Source organism: Petaurus breviceps, unplaced genomic scaffold (genome assembly GCF_028583685.1).
Source record: "Petaurus breviceps papuanus isolate PSGF00001 unplaced genomic scaffold, PetGlider_PUasm1.0 37, whole genome shotgun sequence".
NCBI lineage: Eukaryota > Metazoa > Chordata > Mammalia > Diprotodontia > Petauridae > Petaurus > Petaurus breviceps.
The window spans coordinates 52,643,407-52,661,245 of NW_027186296.1; the positions used below are offsets into that span (position 1 = coordinate 52,643,407).

Consider the following 17,839-nt stretch of genomic DNA (forward strand, 5'->3'; position numbering starts at 1 on the left):
GCTTTGAAAAACCCAGATGTTGATTTGGTATGGATGTAATGGTTGGACAGTTTGGAAACCTGTCTACTTGATCTGTTTCTCTGTCTTGATAGTTCTGTCTGTATACTCTGAAGTTCAGGTAATGGTTGGACAGTTTGGAAACCTGTCTACTTGATCTGTTTCTCTGTCTTGATAGTTCTGTCTGTATACTCTGAAGTTCAGGTAATGGTTGGACAGTTTGGAAACCTGTCTACTTGATCTGTTTCTCTGTCTTGATAGTTCTGTCTGTATACTCTGAAGTTCAGGGTGCTGACCTTTTTCCCCTGAACTAGGTAAACAATACATATTTGACTGATTAAAGTAAGCTTGTTAACCCATTTTGAGTTGCTTTCCTTTAACAAAGCAGACCTAAGAACCTGTGCTGGCAGCCACCCTGGGGATGCTGGGGTGCTTGCTGATACAACTCAGCATCAATTCATTCTGGCAAATGTGTTTTTTTCTGAAATCTGCCAGTTCATCATTTCTTATAGCACAACAGTATCCCATTACACTCATATACCACAACTTGTTCAGTCATTCCCCAATTGATGGGCATTCCCTCAGTTTCCAATGGAATGCACATATTTAGCTTGGAGAGGGTAAGTTTATAATCAGTCTAGCACTAGGTACCACCCATTGACTTCATTACTCATATCCTGTCTGTCTCTTTTCCTTACAATGACACAGTCTATTAAATGACACTGTTTGCTGTGAGGGTGCATCCATCAAGTTTTATTGTTTAGGTAAATGGAAGACAGTGTTGGTGATGAGGTCAAGAGATGTACAAGTCTTCAGTAGCAAGTAACCATTGCTGTTTCTGACCCCATTCCTCCCAAGGACTCTGTGCAATATCTGGTATATCCAGTATTATTCAAAGGATTTTGTCTTAATATTTGAATGTCTTTCCCCTGGATCCTTGCAGAATTTGTTATGTGTTATTAGAATTGTTAAATCTAACCATTATGTATTTTAGTGTTTGAAGTGTAGAGATTTTTTTTTCCTCTAAAAGTGACAAATATGCCCAGCGGCGATGCGAGACGGCCCGCTCCGAGCCCCCGGCCCGGCTCCAGCCTAGGCCGGCGCTCCCGCTGCGGGGCCCCTAGCGGCGGCAGCCCCGGCCCCCCCTCCTCCACCACAGCGGCGGCGGCCCCGGCGGCGCCCCCCCCCCCCCCCCCCCCCCCGTCCCCCCCCACCCCCCCCCCCCTCCCCCCCCCCCCAACCCCCAGACATGACAGCCATCATCAAGGAGATCGTGAGCTGAAACAAAAGGAGATACCAGGAGGATGGATTCGACTTGGACCTGACCTATATTTATCCAAACATCATTGCTATGGGGTTTCCTGCAGAAAGACTTGAAGGCGTTTACAGGAACAACATCGATGATGTAGTCAGGTTTTTGGATTCAAAGCATAAAAATCATTACAAGATATACAATCTATGTGCTGAAAGACATTATGATGCCACCAAATTTAACTGTAGAGTTGCACAGTATCCTTTTGAAGACCACAACCCACCCCAGCTAGAGCTCATCAAACCCTTTTGTGAGGACCTAGACCAGTGGCTAAGTGAAGATGACAATCATGTTGCAGCAATTCACTGTAAAGCGGGAAAGGGACGAACTGGTATAATGATCTGTGCGTATTTATTACATGGAGGAAAGTTTTTAAAGGCACAAGAGGCTCTAGATTTCTATGGGGAAGTAAGGACTAGAGACAAAAAGGGAGTGACTATTCCCAGCCAGAGGCACTATGTCTATTACTACAGCCACCTGTTGAAGCACCATTTGGATTACAGACCAGTGGCCCTGCTGTTTCACAAGATGATGTTTGAAACAATCCCGATGTTCAGTGGTGGGACTTGCAATCCTTAGTTCGTGGTCTGCCAGCTGAAGGTGAAGATCTACACGTCCCCTTCAGGACCCACGAGGCGGGAGGACAAGTACATGTACTTTGAGTTCCCACAGCCTTTGCCTGTGTGTGGTGACATCAAAGTGGAATTCTTTCACAAGCAGAACAAGATGCTCAAGAAGGACAAAATGTTTCACTTTTGGGTAAATACATTCTTCATACCAGGACCAGAGGAAAACTCAGACAAAGTAGAAAATGGAAGTCTTTGTGGAGATCAAGAGATTGATAGTATTTGCAGTGCCGAGCGGTCGGATAATGACAAGGAATATCTCATACTCACATTGTCCAAAAATGATCTTGACAAAGCGAATAAAGACAAGGCCAACAGATACTTTTCTCCAAACTTTGAGGTGAAGCTTTTCTTCACAAAAACTGTAGAAGAGCCGTCAAACCCAGAGGCCAGCAGCTCCACCTCGGTCACGCTGAATGTTAGTGACAATGAGCCCGATCATTATAGATACTCGGACACCACTGACTCTGACCCAGAGAACGAGCCTTTTGATGAGGATCAACACACACAAATCACAAAAGTCTGAATATTTTTTTTATCAAGAGGGAAAAAATATCAGAGACAAACTTGAAGAACCTGAAAAAGGACCTTTTTTTAAATGGCAATAGGACATTGTGTCAGCTGACCAGTGACAGGAACAGTGACCTTTCCCTGACTAGTTTCATCGGGGTCTCTCCACCGGTGGCAGGCTTGCACTGCTCGTCCTTCCGTGGGAAGGAGGCTGCCTCCTATCATCTGTATATACCTTTTGTGTTCAAAGGACGCTTAAAGTTTCAATTAGGAAAAATAAAGATGGCACTTTCCCTTTTTCCAAAAAAAAAAAAATAAGTGACAAATATATTGTTTCACTTGGTGTTCTGTTTTCTCTTATTTAGAAGTTCTGGGTACTTTTCTTATCATATTTCTTGCTTTTGGTGGTTCAGATTTTTAAAAAAATTATTATGTTCTTCTGGAAGACCTATGAGTATTAAATTGTCTCTGCACATCTTTTCTTCAAGGTCAGTACCAATGGTTTGAATAAAGATTATGTGTCCTTTTAATGTTGTTACCTTTTGCTTTTCTTCTGCTAGATTTTTCTCTACTTCTCTATTTTTGTATACTAAATCAATTACTGTCTTTTGTTTCATTAAAGGAACTCTCAACCAAGGTTTCATCCCTTCTCCCCCCACCCCCACCACAATTTGTTAATTGAGGCTTTTTTTCTGCATTGAAAACAATATCCCTATTTTCTTTTATGATAGATTTCATTTCTATTTTGAACCATTCTGGCATTTCATGTTGTTTTCTGTGAAATATTTATTAATATAAACACAGAAGCTGAATACCTCAAAGCTCTTTGGGATTTGTAGTCCTTCACAGTTTGGGGAGAGAGGAAAATAATAAGATCAACCTTCCAAGAGGTGTATAGTTTTTGATGGACAGTGATGATGAAGCACGGGTACACAAGGAGGGTAGAAGAGAAAAGGGCAGATGATAACAGTAGCACAATTATGGAATCCAGTGACTAGGATACCTAGCAATTTTTTTCCCTAGAGCCCTTAAAGGTGACTTTTGCCTGAGCATGCAAAAAGTATGTGACTGGTGGGGTGGGATGAGAGTGTTGTCCACACTCATTCCAATAGCAAGAATGCTGAGGGAAAACCTCATAGGAAGGAAGTGTGGTCCTAATCCTGTCCCTGCCTTACTTTTTTTTTATTGATAGAGGACATTTGCCAGAATATTAATATTTTGTAAACACCTGTGACTGATCTTGTCTTTAAGTTGCCTGGTGTCCTTTGTTGCTACATAAGGGTGTGGGAGAGCAATGAGAACCACTCAATAAAGGGGGTAGGAGTGGGGTTTTCTTAGTTTAAGGTTGGAAGATAAAACCCCAGTCCACTGTCAAGGAGTTTTGCTCTCTAACTGGGAGAATGTGTGCAAGTCATTTCATAAGCACAGAATGACCACAAAACTGGGCTCTATTGCATAAATTTACTTTATAGATATGAGACAAGGTTATATTAAGAAAGTTTTGTAATCTCTTTGAGGGTTTAGTACTCATGTTTCTAATTTCAGACTCCTCTGCTGATTTATCTCTTTATACTCTAGATTTTCATTGAGTTTTTTTTCTCTTAAAATCTTTATTTTTCAGCTTTCTTTCCCTTATATTCTCTTGTCACTTGCTTTCTAATTCTCCTTCGTTTCCTGATAGGTATACTTCCAGGGATGAATTGTAAAGCTGCTTCAGTCTCTGTGTATGTTAGGAGATTTATGTTTCATTAACTTTGGTCCCTGCTGTGAGTATCATCTGGGGAAGATTGGATTGGCCCCAGATGGATTTCAGTCCCCTTTCATTCAGTTCTGGTGTAGCCATTCCTGCTGGTCCACTGCCCAACCTCTTCCCTTGGCTCTCATTCTTTTCCTTTTTGGCTGGGCTGAATGTCAAGTCAAGTTGACAAGCATTTATTAAGCACTTATTATGTGCCAGGAACTATACTCTGCCACTTTTGTCAGGGTTGAAATAGGACGGGGAGGGCTTCCCAGACAGAATCTCTGAAGCTTTTCGAGTCCCTAACCTAGGGCTATCCCAAACAGAAGGCTGTACACTTTTCTCTCCTGCCACATATGGAAGAGTAAAATTGATGTCTGTTGTAAGAGGTGAGGTGTGTTGGAAAAGTTTCTGCAGCAGTAAGACTCTTAATATTTGCCCCAGGCATAAGCCATAGTTGGCCTTTCATAGAGGATTATGGAGGAAGGGTGCTGAGTGAGTGGTTTAAAAATAACTCCAGTATTAGTTAATTCATAAGGATTTTACTTTGTAGGAGTTCTTTTTTTTATCCTGTGGATGCAGCTTTAACTGGTCTATATCTGCCACATAATTCCTCTTCTGAGGTTTTTTGTTTTGTTTTGTTTTTGTTTTTGTTTATTTCAGAGTTAGTAGGGATTAGAGAAAGTGTCTAGTTAGCCCTCTTGTGGGCCATATCATGTAGAAAATCCTTTTTTGTATAAAAAAAAGCGTTTTGTTTTTCTTGGTTTCAGTCATATCCCATCCCCTGTGTATCTCATTAGTTTTGTTTATTTATGATAAAAGCAAAAGTTATTATGTGAAACAGATTCAGAGAGGGAATATGAATTAGAAGAGCAATGGATGTGAAGTCAGGGGACTGAGATGATATCCAAGCTCTATTATTTAATAACTTTGGACAAGTCATTTACCTTCCCTGTGCCTCAGTTTCCTGTTCTGTTAAATAAGGCTAATAACATTTGCACTGTTGTGGGAATCAAATAAGATAATGCATGTAGCTCATCTGTAAACTGTCAAGTGTTGACAACATGAGGTAATATTATTAACTTCTAAGAAGTGTGGGAGAATTGCTTTGAAAGGAATAAAGAGTAAGGGCATTTCTCATTTTTCACTCAGTCAGTAAGGCACAAGCTTGTGTTTTCCTTCCTTCCCCCTTTGGATTATGTTACAAAAGCAAGTGCACTGGGCCAATGGCCACAGAGAGCTGTTTCTCAGGAGAACCGGAAGGCATCGGCTTTGCCCCAAGCATGTGACTCTGGGTATTTTGTGTTTAGATTGTTCTTACCTTCACTGCTTCCCAGCTAGAATTAACAGGGTGGCGTCCAAATGGCCCAAAACCTGAAACCAAAGAAAACCCCAGCATGGTTACACTGTTTGCATTTGAGTCGTGAGGGATTGGATTCTATGCCTGACCTATATGCTTTCATTCATTTGGTTTTAATTCTTATAAGCCTTTTCTTAGTGGTTATCCACTCTCCTGAACTGGCTGTGTTTCTCTCTGATACTCTTCTGTGCCATAATCATTCTTATGGGAAGTCTACATTTTCCCCTTTCCCATTGCAGGTTCTCTCCTGCTGATCCAGAAATGTTGCCTGAGTACCTGCTGTTATGTACCTGGCACTGTGGGGAAAACCAAAGGAAGCACACAGCATGTGAAACAAGGAAACAATGATACAAGATACTCTTTATAGTAATCAAGTCCCAAATTATAAGGTTAGGACTCTTAAGTGACTGAGCATTCTAGAGATTTTGTTGTTGTTCAGTCGTGTCCAACTCTTCATGACCATACTGTCCATGGGGTTTTCTTGGCAAAGATATTGGAGTAGTTTGCCATTTCCCTCTCCAGGGGATTAAGGCAAACAGAGATTAAGTGACTTGCCCAAGGTCACACTGCTAGTAAGTATCTGAGGCCACATCTGAACTCAGGTCTTCCTGACTCCAGGGCCATTGTTCTATCCATCACCTAGCCGTCTGCATTCTGGAGAAGGGGTAGATTAGTGTGGGCTGGAACAGTAAGGGAATTCTTCCTGGCGGAGATGGAGGATGAGCTGAGCCCTAAAAGAACCAGTTAATCAATCAATCAACAAGTATGTAATAAGCTCCTACTATGTGCCACATCCAAGTACAAAGAATTAAAACATTCTTCCTTGCACAGGGCTTACTTACATTGTAATGGGAGAATGAGTATATAATAAATAAATGTATAACATAAGTACCAAGTTAATAAATACAAAGATATACAAAGTAGCTAAACACCAGGTAGTTTGCAGAGGAAGAGCTCTAGCAGTTGGGAGGATTAGGAAAGGCTTTATAAAGAAAATGGTGCTTGAGGAACATCTTAAAGGAAGAGAAAAAGTCTATTAGGCCCAGAGACATAATGAGAAAGTGCCTGCTAGACATTTAAGATGGCCAAAAAGGATTTGGACAGGGAGAAAGGCAAAGGAGGAGAGAAGGCATTCTCAGCTGGGTTTCAGGTGACTGTGAAGACACCAGATTGACAGGAGCAGAGGGTAAATAACAGAGTAAAGAGAGATGGATTTAAGGTAAAAAATGCCAAATGATACATGATCTTGTTCTTTGTATTTGTGGTAGGATAATACAATCATAGATTTAGAAATGGAAGGGACTTTAGAGGTCATCTTAACCATTGAGGAAACTGAAGTCCCAAAGTATGAAGTCTTACCTAAGACAATGCATTGCAGAGTCAGTATTTGAACCCAAGTCCTATGATTTGAAATGCAATGCTCTTCAGTCCAGTAGAAATTGGATTGCAAGTCTACTTATATGCACAGTGCCCATCTTCTGTTGTTCGGAAAGCACCCTCTCTGGTTCTCACATCATCTATGAAATAAGGGGGTTGTAATAGATGATTTCTGATGTCCCCTCCAACTTAAAACTTCAAAGGTCTACTTAGTACTTTTATTCTAAACAAAATCTGTATTGCAGTGGTTTATCCGAACTTTACTTTTGGAAAAGATGGGAAAACACTGTTAGCACTAAATTAGTAAATGGCCCCTACTGGCTTGAGATAGTTAAGCTCATCTCTAATTCTTTGAAAATTGCTTTGAAAATGGCTCCTGGACAAAAAATGGCTCATTGATATTTGTTATATCTCATTTTGGAGCTTCTAATCAATCGATTAATCAACATTCAAGAAGTACCTTTTGTTGCCAGGTACTCTGCTAGGCACTTCAAAATAATACAGGCAATCAATAACATGCATGCAGTGATATGTGGTTATGGATATCCCAGAACCATGCTTAATGTCTCCGTTATTTTATCACTCAAACCCAGTGGAGGACAAAATAGCCATTGACTTCTTCATCTCAGAGCACTGTGCACTGTGATTTGTAATTTCAGTTATGTTTAGGAGGGGCAGGGGGTACAGCTTCAGAACATAGTTATCCACATGCCTTCAATGGTTTCCCCCTTTCTAATGAATATGGTCCAAAGCATGGCATTTAAGGCCCTTCAAAATCTGGTTCCTACCTGCCTTTGTACCCTGAACTACTTCCTTTCGAGGATGCTACACTTGAGTTAAAATGACTGTTTACTCTTCCATGAAGACATCCCTTACTTTTTTTTGCCACTAAACCTTTATCATTTTTTTTTTTGAGGCAATCAGTGTTAAGTGACTTTCCCAGGCTCACACAGTTAGTAAGTGTCTGAGGCTAAATTTGAACTTAGGTCTTCCTGACTCCACACCCAGTGCTCTATCCACCATGCCACCTTGCTGCCCCTGAACCTTTGTTTATCCTACTCACTATGATGACACCTTTATTTACCCTCTCTCCCTCATATTCCTCAGTTGAAATACCACCTGTTCTTCAAAGCATGATAGATCAAGAGCTGGAAGAAGTTCTAGAAACCATGTAGTACAACCTTAATTTTACAGATGAGGAAACAGATCCTTAATCCTGAGAGGTTAAGTGACTTAAAAGATTACACAACAATAAGTACAAGTGCTGGGGTGTAAACTTAGATTTTCTGGCTCTAAATGGTATACTTTTTTCAATACATCACGTAACATCTTCAAGATTTGCCTCAAACAGTTTTCTCCTTGATTCTCCTCCCCGCTTCTCCCAATTGGACAGGATCTCTAATTTTCTCATGGTTCTTGGTACTTCTCTTATGTACTTATGTTGTTGATTTGTTTTGTTTTTTGGTCTAGAACTGATTTAATCAGTGTTAGAGGACTCCCAGTATTGAAAACCCTTTGTCATCTTTACCATCTCTTCTCAGACTCTGATGCAGACAGGTCAGGACTGAGCCCAGGAGCCCTGAGAATAGCACTAACCTCCAACCACTGTACCTGTTTCTCACTCAGCCACTGATGGAAGGAAAAATCATTGTGAAGAAGGGGCATACCTTCCTCATAACCACTAGCAACAATTGTGGACCAACTGCCACCAACAGGCATGTGAGCACAAGAGCCCTGAGAATGTGAATACTCCTAAGACCACCTGTTCTGCTTCCAGTAGAATCCTTACAGTTATCATCCAGGGAAGCAACTCCTGTGAAGAAGGGGCCAGCTATTCCCATTACCTGCCAACCAACTGCCAATAGGGCAGTCGCGTCAGAGTAGCTGAAGCAGTGGGGCATGCTGAGGGAAAGACAGGAGGCAGCATGTGCCATGCAAGTCAAATCACCATCATCACCTTGACCACCATCTTCCCTCAGCCCCTGACAGAGACAGCTCAGAACCCTTTCCAAGAGCTTTTGGAATAACAACCCAGAGCCTTTAGCCATAATTCTAGGGAGATTTATCCCAGAATTCATCCCCCCTTGTGGAGATGCAGCCTAGCAACTGCTCCTGCAGGTACTATAAACATATCTTTCGAAGACCCAGAAAAGAAAGTTCTTGTCATTGTCAAATGGCTGACATCAGAAACTGATATAATTTAATTAGTGAAAATGACATTATGAAAGAAGCATTACCATCTGCTTTGCCACTGTGTTCTGAGTACCACAGAATCTTTCCATCTGACTTGCATATAAAACCTTTCATATGTATTGTTTCCCACATTAAAATGTGAGCTCCTTGAGAGCTGGGACTATATTACTTTTCTATTTGAATTTCCAATGGTTAGCACAGTACTTTGCACACTGTAAGCACTTATTTATTAAGCCTTAATAGGTGCTTTAATTCAGTCATTCATTTGTTCCATCAATTCAGATCAGTAAATCATCTTATCATATGAGATCGTAGGAGGATAGATTTAAAACTAGAAATGTCCTTAGCAGTCATATCATCCAACTCCCTCATTTTACAGAGGAGAAAACTAAGTCCAGAGAGGTTTAAATGATTTGGCCGAGGTAACACAGACATTAAATATCATAACTAGGATAGGATTCCAGTTCAAGGTCTGTGACTCCAATTTCAGTGTTCTTGGCAGTGCATCATGCTGGCTAGAGAGATGTATAAAAAGTATAATTTTTGCATGATGTTTTATTGCAAATACTATAGAGGGATAATGTAATATAGTGCAAAGTCTGGGAATCAGATTCCTATATTCAAATTCTGGCTTTGAAATTAACTGTGTAAACTTAGCTACATCATTTCAACTCTCTCAGACTCAGTTTTTTCACCTGTAAAAGGGAGTTAAAAATATTTTCATTACCTATTGCACTTGGTTAGCTGGTTCTGAAGAAAATAACTAAATATATTATATGAATGTGAGCTGCTAGTGTCTCAAGATCATATACAAAATCATATATTACTTAAGGACAGGGGTATCTTTAAAAAAAACCTTTGTGCCTCATTAACCTTTTGGTAGTATGCATTTTGTGATGTGTGTGTGTGATAGCTGCTTGTTAAATGTTTGATGAATGAATGAGACTGCTTCCAGATGACTATATACTAGATTACTTTTGATTATAACTTGTTTCTATCCCAAGGGAATAAAAGTATTTGTCCACAAGCTTTTCAGATTGCCTAACTGTGTCCTCAGGCATTGGCTCCATAACAGGTTGGATAAGAGTCGGGCCCACAAAGATGACCCACTAAGCCAAGGAAGAACTGTGATCTTTCAGGGAGGGTGCCCAAAGCAATGGCATCATTAATACATAAAGTATTGAAATAGGACAAGCTCTCATACAACTCCTGCTTTAATCTGGTGGTAACAGGAAATGGGTCAAGGCACCATTAGGGCTGACAGAAACATCAGCAAATTATACAGTAAGATGTAAGCAAATTTCAGCACATTCTCAATATGTGCAGACAGTGATATAAAAGATATTATCAAGAATACTGATAAGAGAAGGAGGGGAGCTGATCATGTAGCAAAAGTTACTGATAATAAGAACTCATGTACATTGCAATTTTCATGGTGTGCAAGACTCTTTTACAACAAACACCTTGTGAGGTATTAAGCAAAAGTAGCATCATTTCACAGGTGAGGATATAGGCCCAGAGATCTAAGCCCATTGCTATTGCACTACTAAGGGTCAGAGCTAGGATTCCAACTTAGCTCTCCAAACTTTTCATCTATGTTCTGTCCACGAAATTATGCTTCCTTTCTAACAAATAGACAGCTGGAATACTGTACAAGTACCCTCAAAATATTAAAATTCAGTTCAGTACAAAAAACCTTTATTAAGCACCTTTTATGTGCAAAAAAGAACTTTTCTAAGTCCTGAGGATAGAAGATAAAATCACTGTCCCTATTCTTAGGGGAAGGGGTGGTGGTGGTGCGGAAGGAATACAATATATAACAGATAAATATATAATTTTGGAAGGAGAAAATATTAATGACTAGGGGAAACAGGAAAAGCTTCATGGAAGAGGGAGCACATAAATTGATCCCTTGATAAAGTTAAGGATTCTAAGAGGAAGAGGTGAGGAGGAATCACATTCCCCCATGCACTGCATCAATGAAATGCCATTGAGAGATAATAAGCCAGTTTAGCTGGAAGCAGAATGCATGAAGGGGAATAATATGTAATAAACCTGCAAAGGTAGGCAGGGTCTAGATTGTGAAGGACTTCAAATGCTATGTTGAAGAGTTCGTATGTTATCCTTTATGCAGAGGGAGTCATTGATGACTTTTGAACAAGGGAGTAGTAACATGCTTAGGCTTAGAGGAAGGTAGGTGGCACAACAGACACATTGCTAAGGTTAGAGTCAGAAAGACTCAAGTTCAAATCCAGTCTCAGACATTTGCTGGCTGTGTTAACCTGGTCAAGTCACTTAACTTCCATTTGCCTCAGTTTTCTCAACTATAAAGTAGGGATAATAATAGCTCCTACCTTGCAGGGTTTTTGTAAGGATCAAATGAGATATTTGTGAAAAAAAAAATATCACTTAGCACACTTGGCATATAGTAGGTGCTATATAAATGCTTATTCTCTTCCTTTCCTTATTTTCTTTTCCCTTCCTTTCTCTTTTGTACTTTAGAAAGATTATTTTGGCAGCTTGAAAAGGGAATGACTGGAAGTCTGAAGTCCTATTAGGATGCTGTTTCAATAGTTCAGGTAATAGGTAATTGGGTATGAACGAGGGATGGGGTTGTCAAATGAATGATGAGAATCGGCTAGATGCAAGAGATGTTTTAGAGGTAGATTTAATAAGAGCTGGCAGTTGATTAGCTGTCTGGTAAGGGAGAGGGAAGAGTTGAGCGCATGATAATGAGATAGAACATCTGGATGTCTGATACAGGTGATGTCCTCAACAGAAATAAGGAAATTTGCAAGAGGGGTGGTTTTAGAAGGGAAGATGGAATTTCATTTTGTACATGTTGAGTATATGACATCTAAGAGGGCATCCAATTGGATCTGTCTGCCAGAAACTTAGTGTAGGGCTGGAGTGAGGAGAGAGATTAGCACTCATTCAAAAGAACTAGAAGAAAGTCTCAAATGCTTTGGTTAGATCCTCTATGAAGGGCTTACAGAGAAACATGGAGAAGAATCAAACACTGTGAGGAAGAGTTGGAGGGGTGGATATCTGTGCCAATGAAGGGAAAATCTACATGGATGAGATCATAGATCAGACCAACAAAGTAGATGAATATGGAGGAAATGAATGCTTATTAAAAAAAAAAAACTTGTACTTCACAGGGTGGGGATGGGGATAAAACATTACAAGGGTTCAACCAGGTAAGCTACAATACTAGCATTCATTGTTTCACATTGGGAGTGTTTTATTGCAGCCTTAAGCTTAAACTGACCTTTTTGAGCAAGAAAGAACATTAGAAATCTTCTAGTTCATTCCCCTTATTCTATAATCAAAGAAACTGAGGCTCACAGGGATGAAGTGGTTTGTGCAAGGTCATACAGTAAGTTGTATGGTTGTGATTTGAGATCCATTCTCCTGATTCCCTAGTCCAGGGGTTTTCTTATTTGTTTGTTAGTGCTTTTCTAGCAGAAATCACTGTTTATTTTTTAAAATATAGCTTATGTTTATCCATGAATATGTATGTTATGTCCGTCTAGTAGGATGCAAGATCCAACTGTCTCATGAGTATTTGTATCCCTAGCAAATAGCACAGTACCTGGCATACAGCAGGCACTTAATAAATGCTCAGTCAATTTGTTGATTGTGCCACACTGAACTCCTATAAAGAACATCATCTTCTTTTGAGCTAGAATCAAATCAGAAACATTGTTAAAGTTTTCATAACAATATCATAGTTGTGATTGGCCAAACAAGCCCTATAATTTCCCATCACTGTGTCTCTGCTTTGGTCATTCTTTCCACCTGAAATATTTTTCTTTCCCATTTCTTATCTTTCTTTCACTGTTACCTCCTCCATGCCTTCCCTGGCCATAAGTAATTTCTCCATCCTCTAAATGAACAGTATTTTGTACCCTTACCACTTTCACATTTTACCTTGTATGGTAAACATTTCTATCCATGTCTCATTTACTATATTGAATTTAAGTTCCATGAAGGCTAGGACTTTCTTATTCTTTTTTATATTTCTCAAAGCCCTCATGCATGGCATCTTGTACATAGTAGGATCTTGATAAATGCTTATTCATTTCAACAAATTCACTGAAAATGTATTAAGTACCTCCCCGGGTAAGCTATACTGGATGCTGTGACTACAAAGGCACAAATGAAATAGTGCAGCATGTACCCAAATGGAAATTGACGAGCAAGAGCCAGCAACTGGAAGGGGGGAATTATCATGAAGGAGGCAGCATCTGAGCTGAGGCCTTGAAGACCATGAATAATAGAAATGAGGAAAGGGTGCATTTCACAGGGTATAGTTTAGGCAATAGCATAAAGGTGGGATAAGGAGGAACAAACCAACAGTACGGATCTAAGTACTAGTCAAACTCTTCTTAGTGAGTAGAATGAAATAAGACTGGAAATGTAGGTGAAAGTTAAATTGTGGATGAAGGGCCTTCTATGACAATCTGAAGAGTTTATATTTCATTCAATAGGCAATGGGGAGCCATTGACATTTTTTTTGAGCAGAGAAATAATGTGGTTCAGCCACTGCTTTGGAAGATTATTTTGGCAAGCTGTATGGAGGGTGGACTGGAGACAGGAGAAAATAGAACTAGGGAGACCAATTAGGAGCCTATTACAGTAGTGTGGTAGGGCCCCAAACCCCTTGTTTTCTTTCATGCTTTTTATGTCTGGTCTTTATAGTTACGTGACCTCTTTATTACTTGTGTATGGGTGTGATTTTGCTTCTTAGAATTTTGTAACAGCAAGTACTATTATTCTTCCTGACACTAAGCAATGAAAATGAATGTTGCTTGCTATAGCATGTATACATGTATACATCTATCTCCACATAGCTATACAAAGCTCTAATAATAAGACCTTGTTAGGATCTTTGTCTGTTAAGAGTACATTTATTTCCCCTCACCTATGGAATCTGATTTAGCATTTCACATGCAAAATCCCAAGGGAGTGAAAGGAGTGGTGGGGCATAACCACTTCTAATGAGGCTTTTAATTCTTCACATGAGAGAATAATCCAAGGCAATTCTCCTAGTTCTTACCAAATAACTGGCATATATCCCCTTAAGTTTTAATTTTTCCATTGCTTATTTTGACTTTGCTCCTAAAAGCATCTAAAAAGGTCCCCTTTTGCCCAATAATAACTTTTTTGATAAAGAATCCATTTGGGCCCTGATGGCCCCATAGAACTTGGCATTATAAATAAGATACTCCATGATCCTCCTGGTCTTAACTAATGCAGGGAGCATTTCCTTCCCATGCTCTACTCCCTCTCAAAGGATCACTAAACTCAAATGTCCAAAAACACAGACCTGGAAGAGGGAGTAGTAGACTATACCTTGCTCCCCACCAACCACCATTCTGGATTACCACGAAAGGAAGAAACATCTCTGACATGTACCTGAGATGGGACTTTTTCCTACATAAAAAGGGAAAGCTGGGAAGCCATCTTTGGAACTGCTGTACCTATAGTTTGAAAAATACTGAAAGAGATGACTCCCATCGAGTCCTTTAAAGGAAGAGCTTAAAACCTGGTCCTATTCCCCCTCTTCAAGGATGGTCATCTAAGTAAGTTATTACTCAAAAATTCAGGGTTAAAATGAAATTTGAGCATGACATGCATGTTCTAATTGAATAACCAGTCATTAATTGCCTGTTATGTGTGAGGATTTTTGTCTTAGGAGCTGGAGATACAAAGACAAAAAAAAAAAAAAGAACGAAAACATCCTTTCCTTTAAGGAATTTATGTACTATTCTAAGGATGTAATACACAAACAAATAGATAAATATAATCTAATTTGAGGAGTGGGAGAGCCTATGCAGTAGGCTCAAAGAAGGCTTTTCCATATGAAGCAGCACCTGAGTTGGGTCTTTTGCAGAAGCAAAGTATTCTAAGAGGGAAAAGTGAGGAGTGAGTGAATTCCAGATATTCAGGATGTGTCATACATCTAATCTGAAGTTTATTAATAGGGACTACAAAAATTTACAATCAGAATTATGAGGCCCCATTGATAGACTTGGGAGAAGAAAATGATAAAAACCACTTCAGCATTTTTTCCAAGAAAACCCAAATGGGGCTACAAAGATTCAGACATGACTGAAACGACTGAACAACAACAATTAATAGTATTGAATGGTTTTCTCAAGTTTTTTTTTCTTCCTAAGTGCTATTCAATGGTCATTGAGCTACTTTGTTCCTGGTTATTTTTTTCCAGTTCTTTTGTTTTGCCCTCATCAATCTTTGTGCCTGTTATTTTGGTAAAATGTAAAGGGATCGCAAAGACAATCCAATGCTTGGTTCCTGGCAACTGCCAGACATTTTAAATAAAAGAATTCTGGAATAGCAAAGCCAATGTTCACACCTAAGTGACTAAATCTTAGTAGGAGCTTTATCATATATACTCAAGCACTTGACAATAAGTCACAGGTTAATATTGCTAGGGCAGGTGTAAATGTGATGATGGTTTAATATTAATAAATCATGCATGCCAAGGATAACATACATCTGGTAAGTAGATGCTTGTCGTCCTTATGAGTTCTAAAAGTATGTGAATTATAGAGTCTGTAACTATGAAAAAGTTTCATAACTACGAAAAAGTTAAGATAACAGAGTTTATTCAAGTGAATGTTGTGTAACAGGAGAAAAAGAGATAATTGCTTATGTTTTGAAAATTACTAAAACAAGTAACTGGTTTTTTTTGGAAAATTTTTGTAAAAATTTTGGTAAAAAAATTTTTCCTTTTAATTAATTGATATTACTGCACAAAAGTGGACATTTCATCCTACCACCTCACCTACAACTTCCAACTGACCCTCTCATTTTGTCACTATGTAAAAAAATTTAAAGCCAACAAATTTGTATTCAAGTCAGCATAGCTCTTTAAGATAGGTTAGATCTCATTGGTATGTCCAACTCACATGTCCTCAGAATTGATTTCAGATGTCTTGATGACAGAGCACTCAGTACCTCACATTCTTTAAGAATTAACTTTTAGAGGAAAGGATCTCTAACTGGTAGGTCTCACTTGGTGTGTGATTCAGCACTCCCTGAATAGCTCAAAAGTCTCCCGATGTGTATGCAGAGGCTGCTTGTTGGGGCAAGCTTCTTTGGAGTATGTATCATTTTAATGGTCTGGTGTAGCAATGTGGCCAGCGCACAAATCGCTCTCTCTGTGATTTTCCTTTATCTTGTTGTGAAATCGAGACCCCAAAGTTGGGCATGTGTGGCTCTAATTATGGAGCCTGACTATATATTATGATGCAATATTATCTTCCTGATTGAGAGATCCACTAGGTAACCTTTATTTAGCTCTAATCTTATTACTGTAATAGTTACACGGGTGTAGTAGAAAATAAAACTATTGATTTTGAAAGACAGACAGACAGAGAGAGAGAGAGAGAGAGAGAGAGAGAGAGAGAGAGAGAGAGAGAGAATTGTATAACATTGTAAAGACCTTTTTTAATCCCTGATCTTTTTTATAGCGAACAGTGTGGCAAATTATTTTCCGTTGGGGATTATGAGTATGACCAGTTGCCACTCTTCTGTTCCCTTTAGGGAATTGTTTATGATAAAGATCAGGCAAGTGTGCATTCCTTGCCCGTCTAAAAGCAGCAGCAAATTGGAAGCAAACAAACAAAAATTCTTACCAGTCACAACCACGGTATTAGAATTGGAATCCATGAAATTTGGTGGCAGAATGCAAAATCTGCTCTTTTCTCCATTCCAGACAAGAGCACTGGCATTCCTGCATCTGTGTCACCAAGGCTTTGCTGGAACTTTTTTTTTTTTAATTTCATTCCAAAAGGTCTTGGTTCCTATTGGACAGAGTGAAGTACCTCATCAAAGAGAGACCATTTTGGACTCCATTCAATTTCAACTTAAATCACTTGGTTGGGGAGGGCATACCATGTTTGCTGTTGAGAGATAAAACTTTAATTTAATTCTCCTTTCTGTAGTTTTCAGCAAAGTTCCAAAATGGTGCCAAAGAAAAATAGAAGTGTCTATAAAGCAAAATGATCACTTGCTATTAGAAATATTAATACCAAAATGCAAAGTTGAAGCTTTACTTAACAGAATGTGATTGCAATGACATACTTTTGTTGCTTTTTGCCATTGTTAATCCACTGTTTGGCTATTTCTGCCACATTTAGCATTTTAAAAAATCCAGAGCTCTTTTAATATCTTTTTTAACGTAGATGTTAGCTGTAACATTACTATTTAATTTTATTTTGTTGGACTTAATACAGCAGGAAAAAAAAATGTGTCAGTAATGATACAGTTGAAGCTGTTCCCTGTGAGATAAGGTAGTTTATTTAGCTATGTAGGCAATTATTTTCTGCCTTTTTTTATTAGTCAGGATTATATTAAATATCTTACCGTATGGGCTAATTTCCTTCACTGAAGAAAGATTATGTACTGTACTATCCTTTCAGATAATACAATTTTTTAAAGAAATTCACTTACTAATGCAAATAGTTGTCTTAATTTTTCCATCTGGTAGTAATGAGAAAGGATGTAGTTCACTGAAAGACACATGTAAAAGAAGTACGTTGGTTCTAATACACTATGTGCTTCATATTAGACAATATGATCATCCAGTACAATCTACTTAATTGGTCTCCTGATAAAAAGTACACCCATTTAATTGGGATCATTGCCAAGGAACAGAGTTGCAGTGCTTTTCAGTGACTCTAAAACAATGGGCA

The 17,839-nt window shown here is 39.0% G+C and overlaps 1 protein-coding gene and 1 pseudogene across 1 annotated transcript in view; one reads left to right on the forward strand and one right to left on the reverse strand.

Annotated features, from left to right (window-relative positions):
* The window catches only part of PGPEP1L (pyroglutamyl-peptidase I like), a 91,967-nt gene extending 75,046 nt beyond the window's left edge, over positions 1–16,921 (reverse strand). The window contains exons 1-2 of the mRNA XM_069097525.1: positions 16,781–16,921; positions 5,505–5,557 (exon numbers count right to left, since the gene is read on the reverse strand). Of these exons, the coding sequence (XP_068953626.1) occupies positions 5,505–5,557; positions 16,781–16,814 (87 nt within the window). The 5' untranslated portion in view covers positions 16,815–16,921. The remainder of the gene's footprint in view (positions 1–5,504; positions 5,558–16,780) is intronic.
* On the forward strand, positions 1,233–2,763 carry LOC138168555 (phosphatidylinositol 3,4,5-trisphosphate 3-phosphatase and dual-specificity protein phosphatase PTEN pseudogene; annotated as a pseudogene).
* Positions 16,922–17,839: the final 918 nt, after the last annotated feature.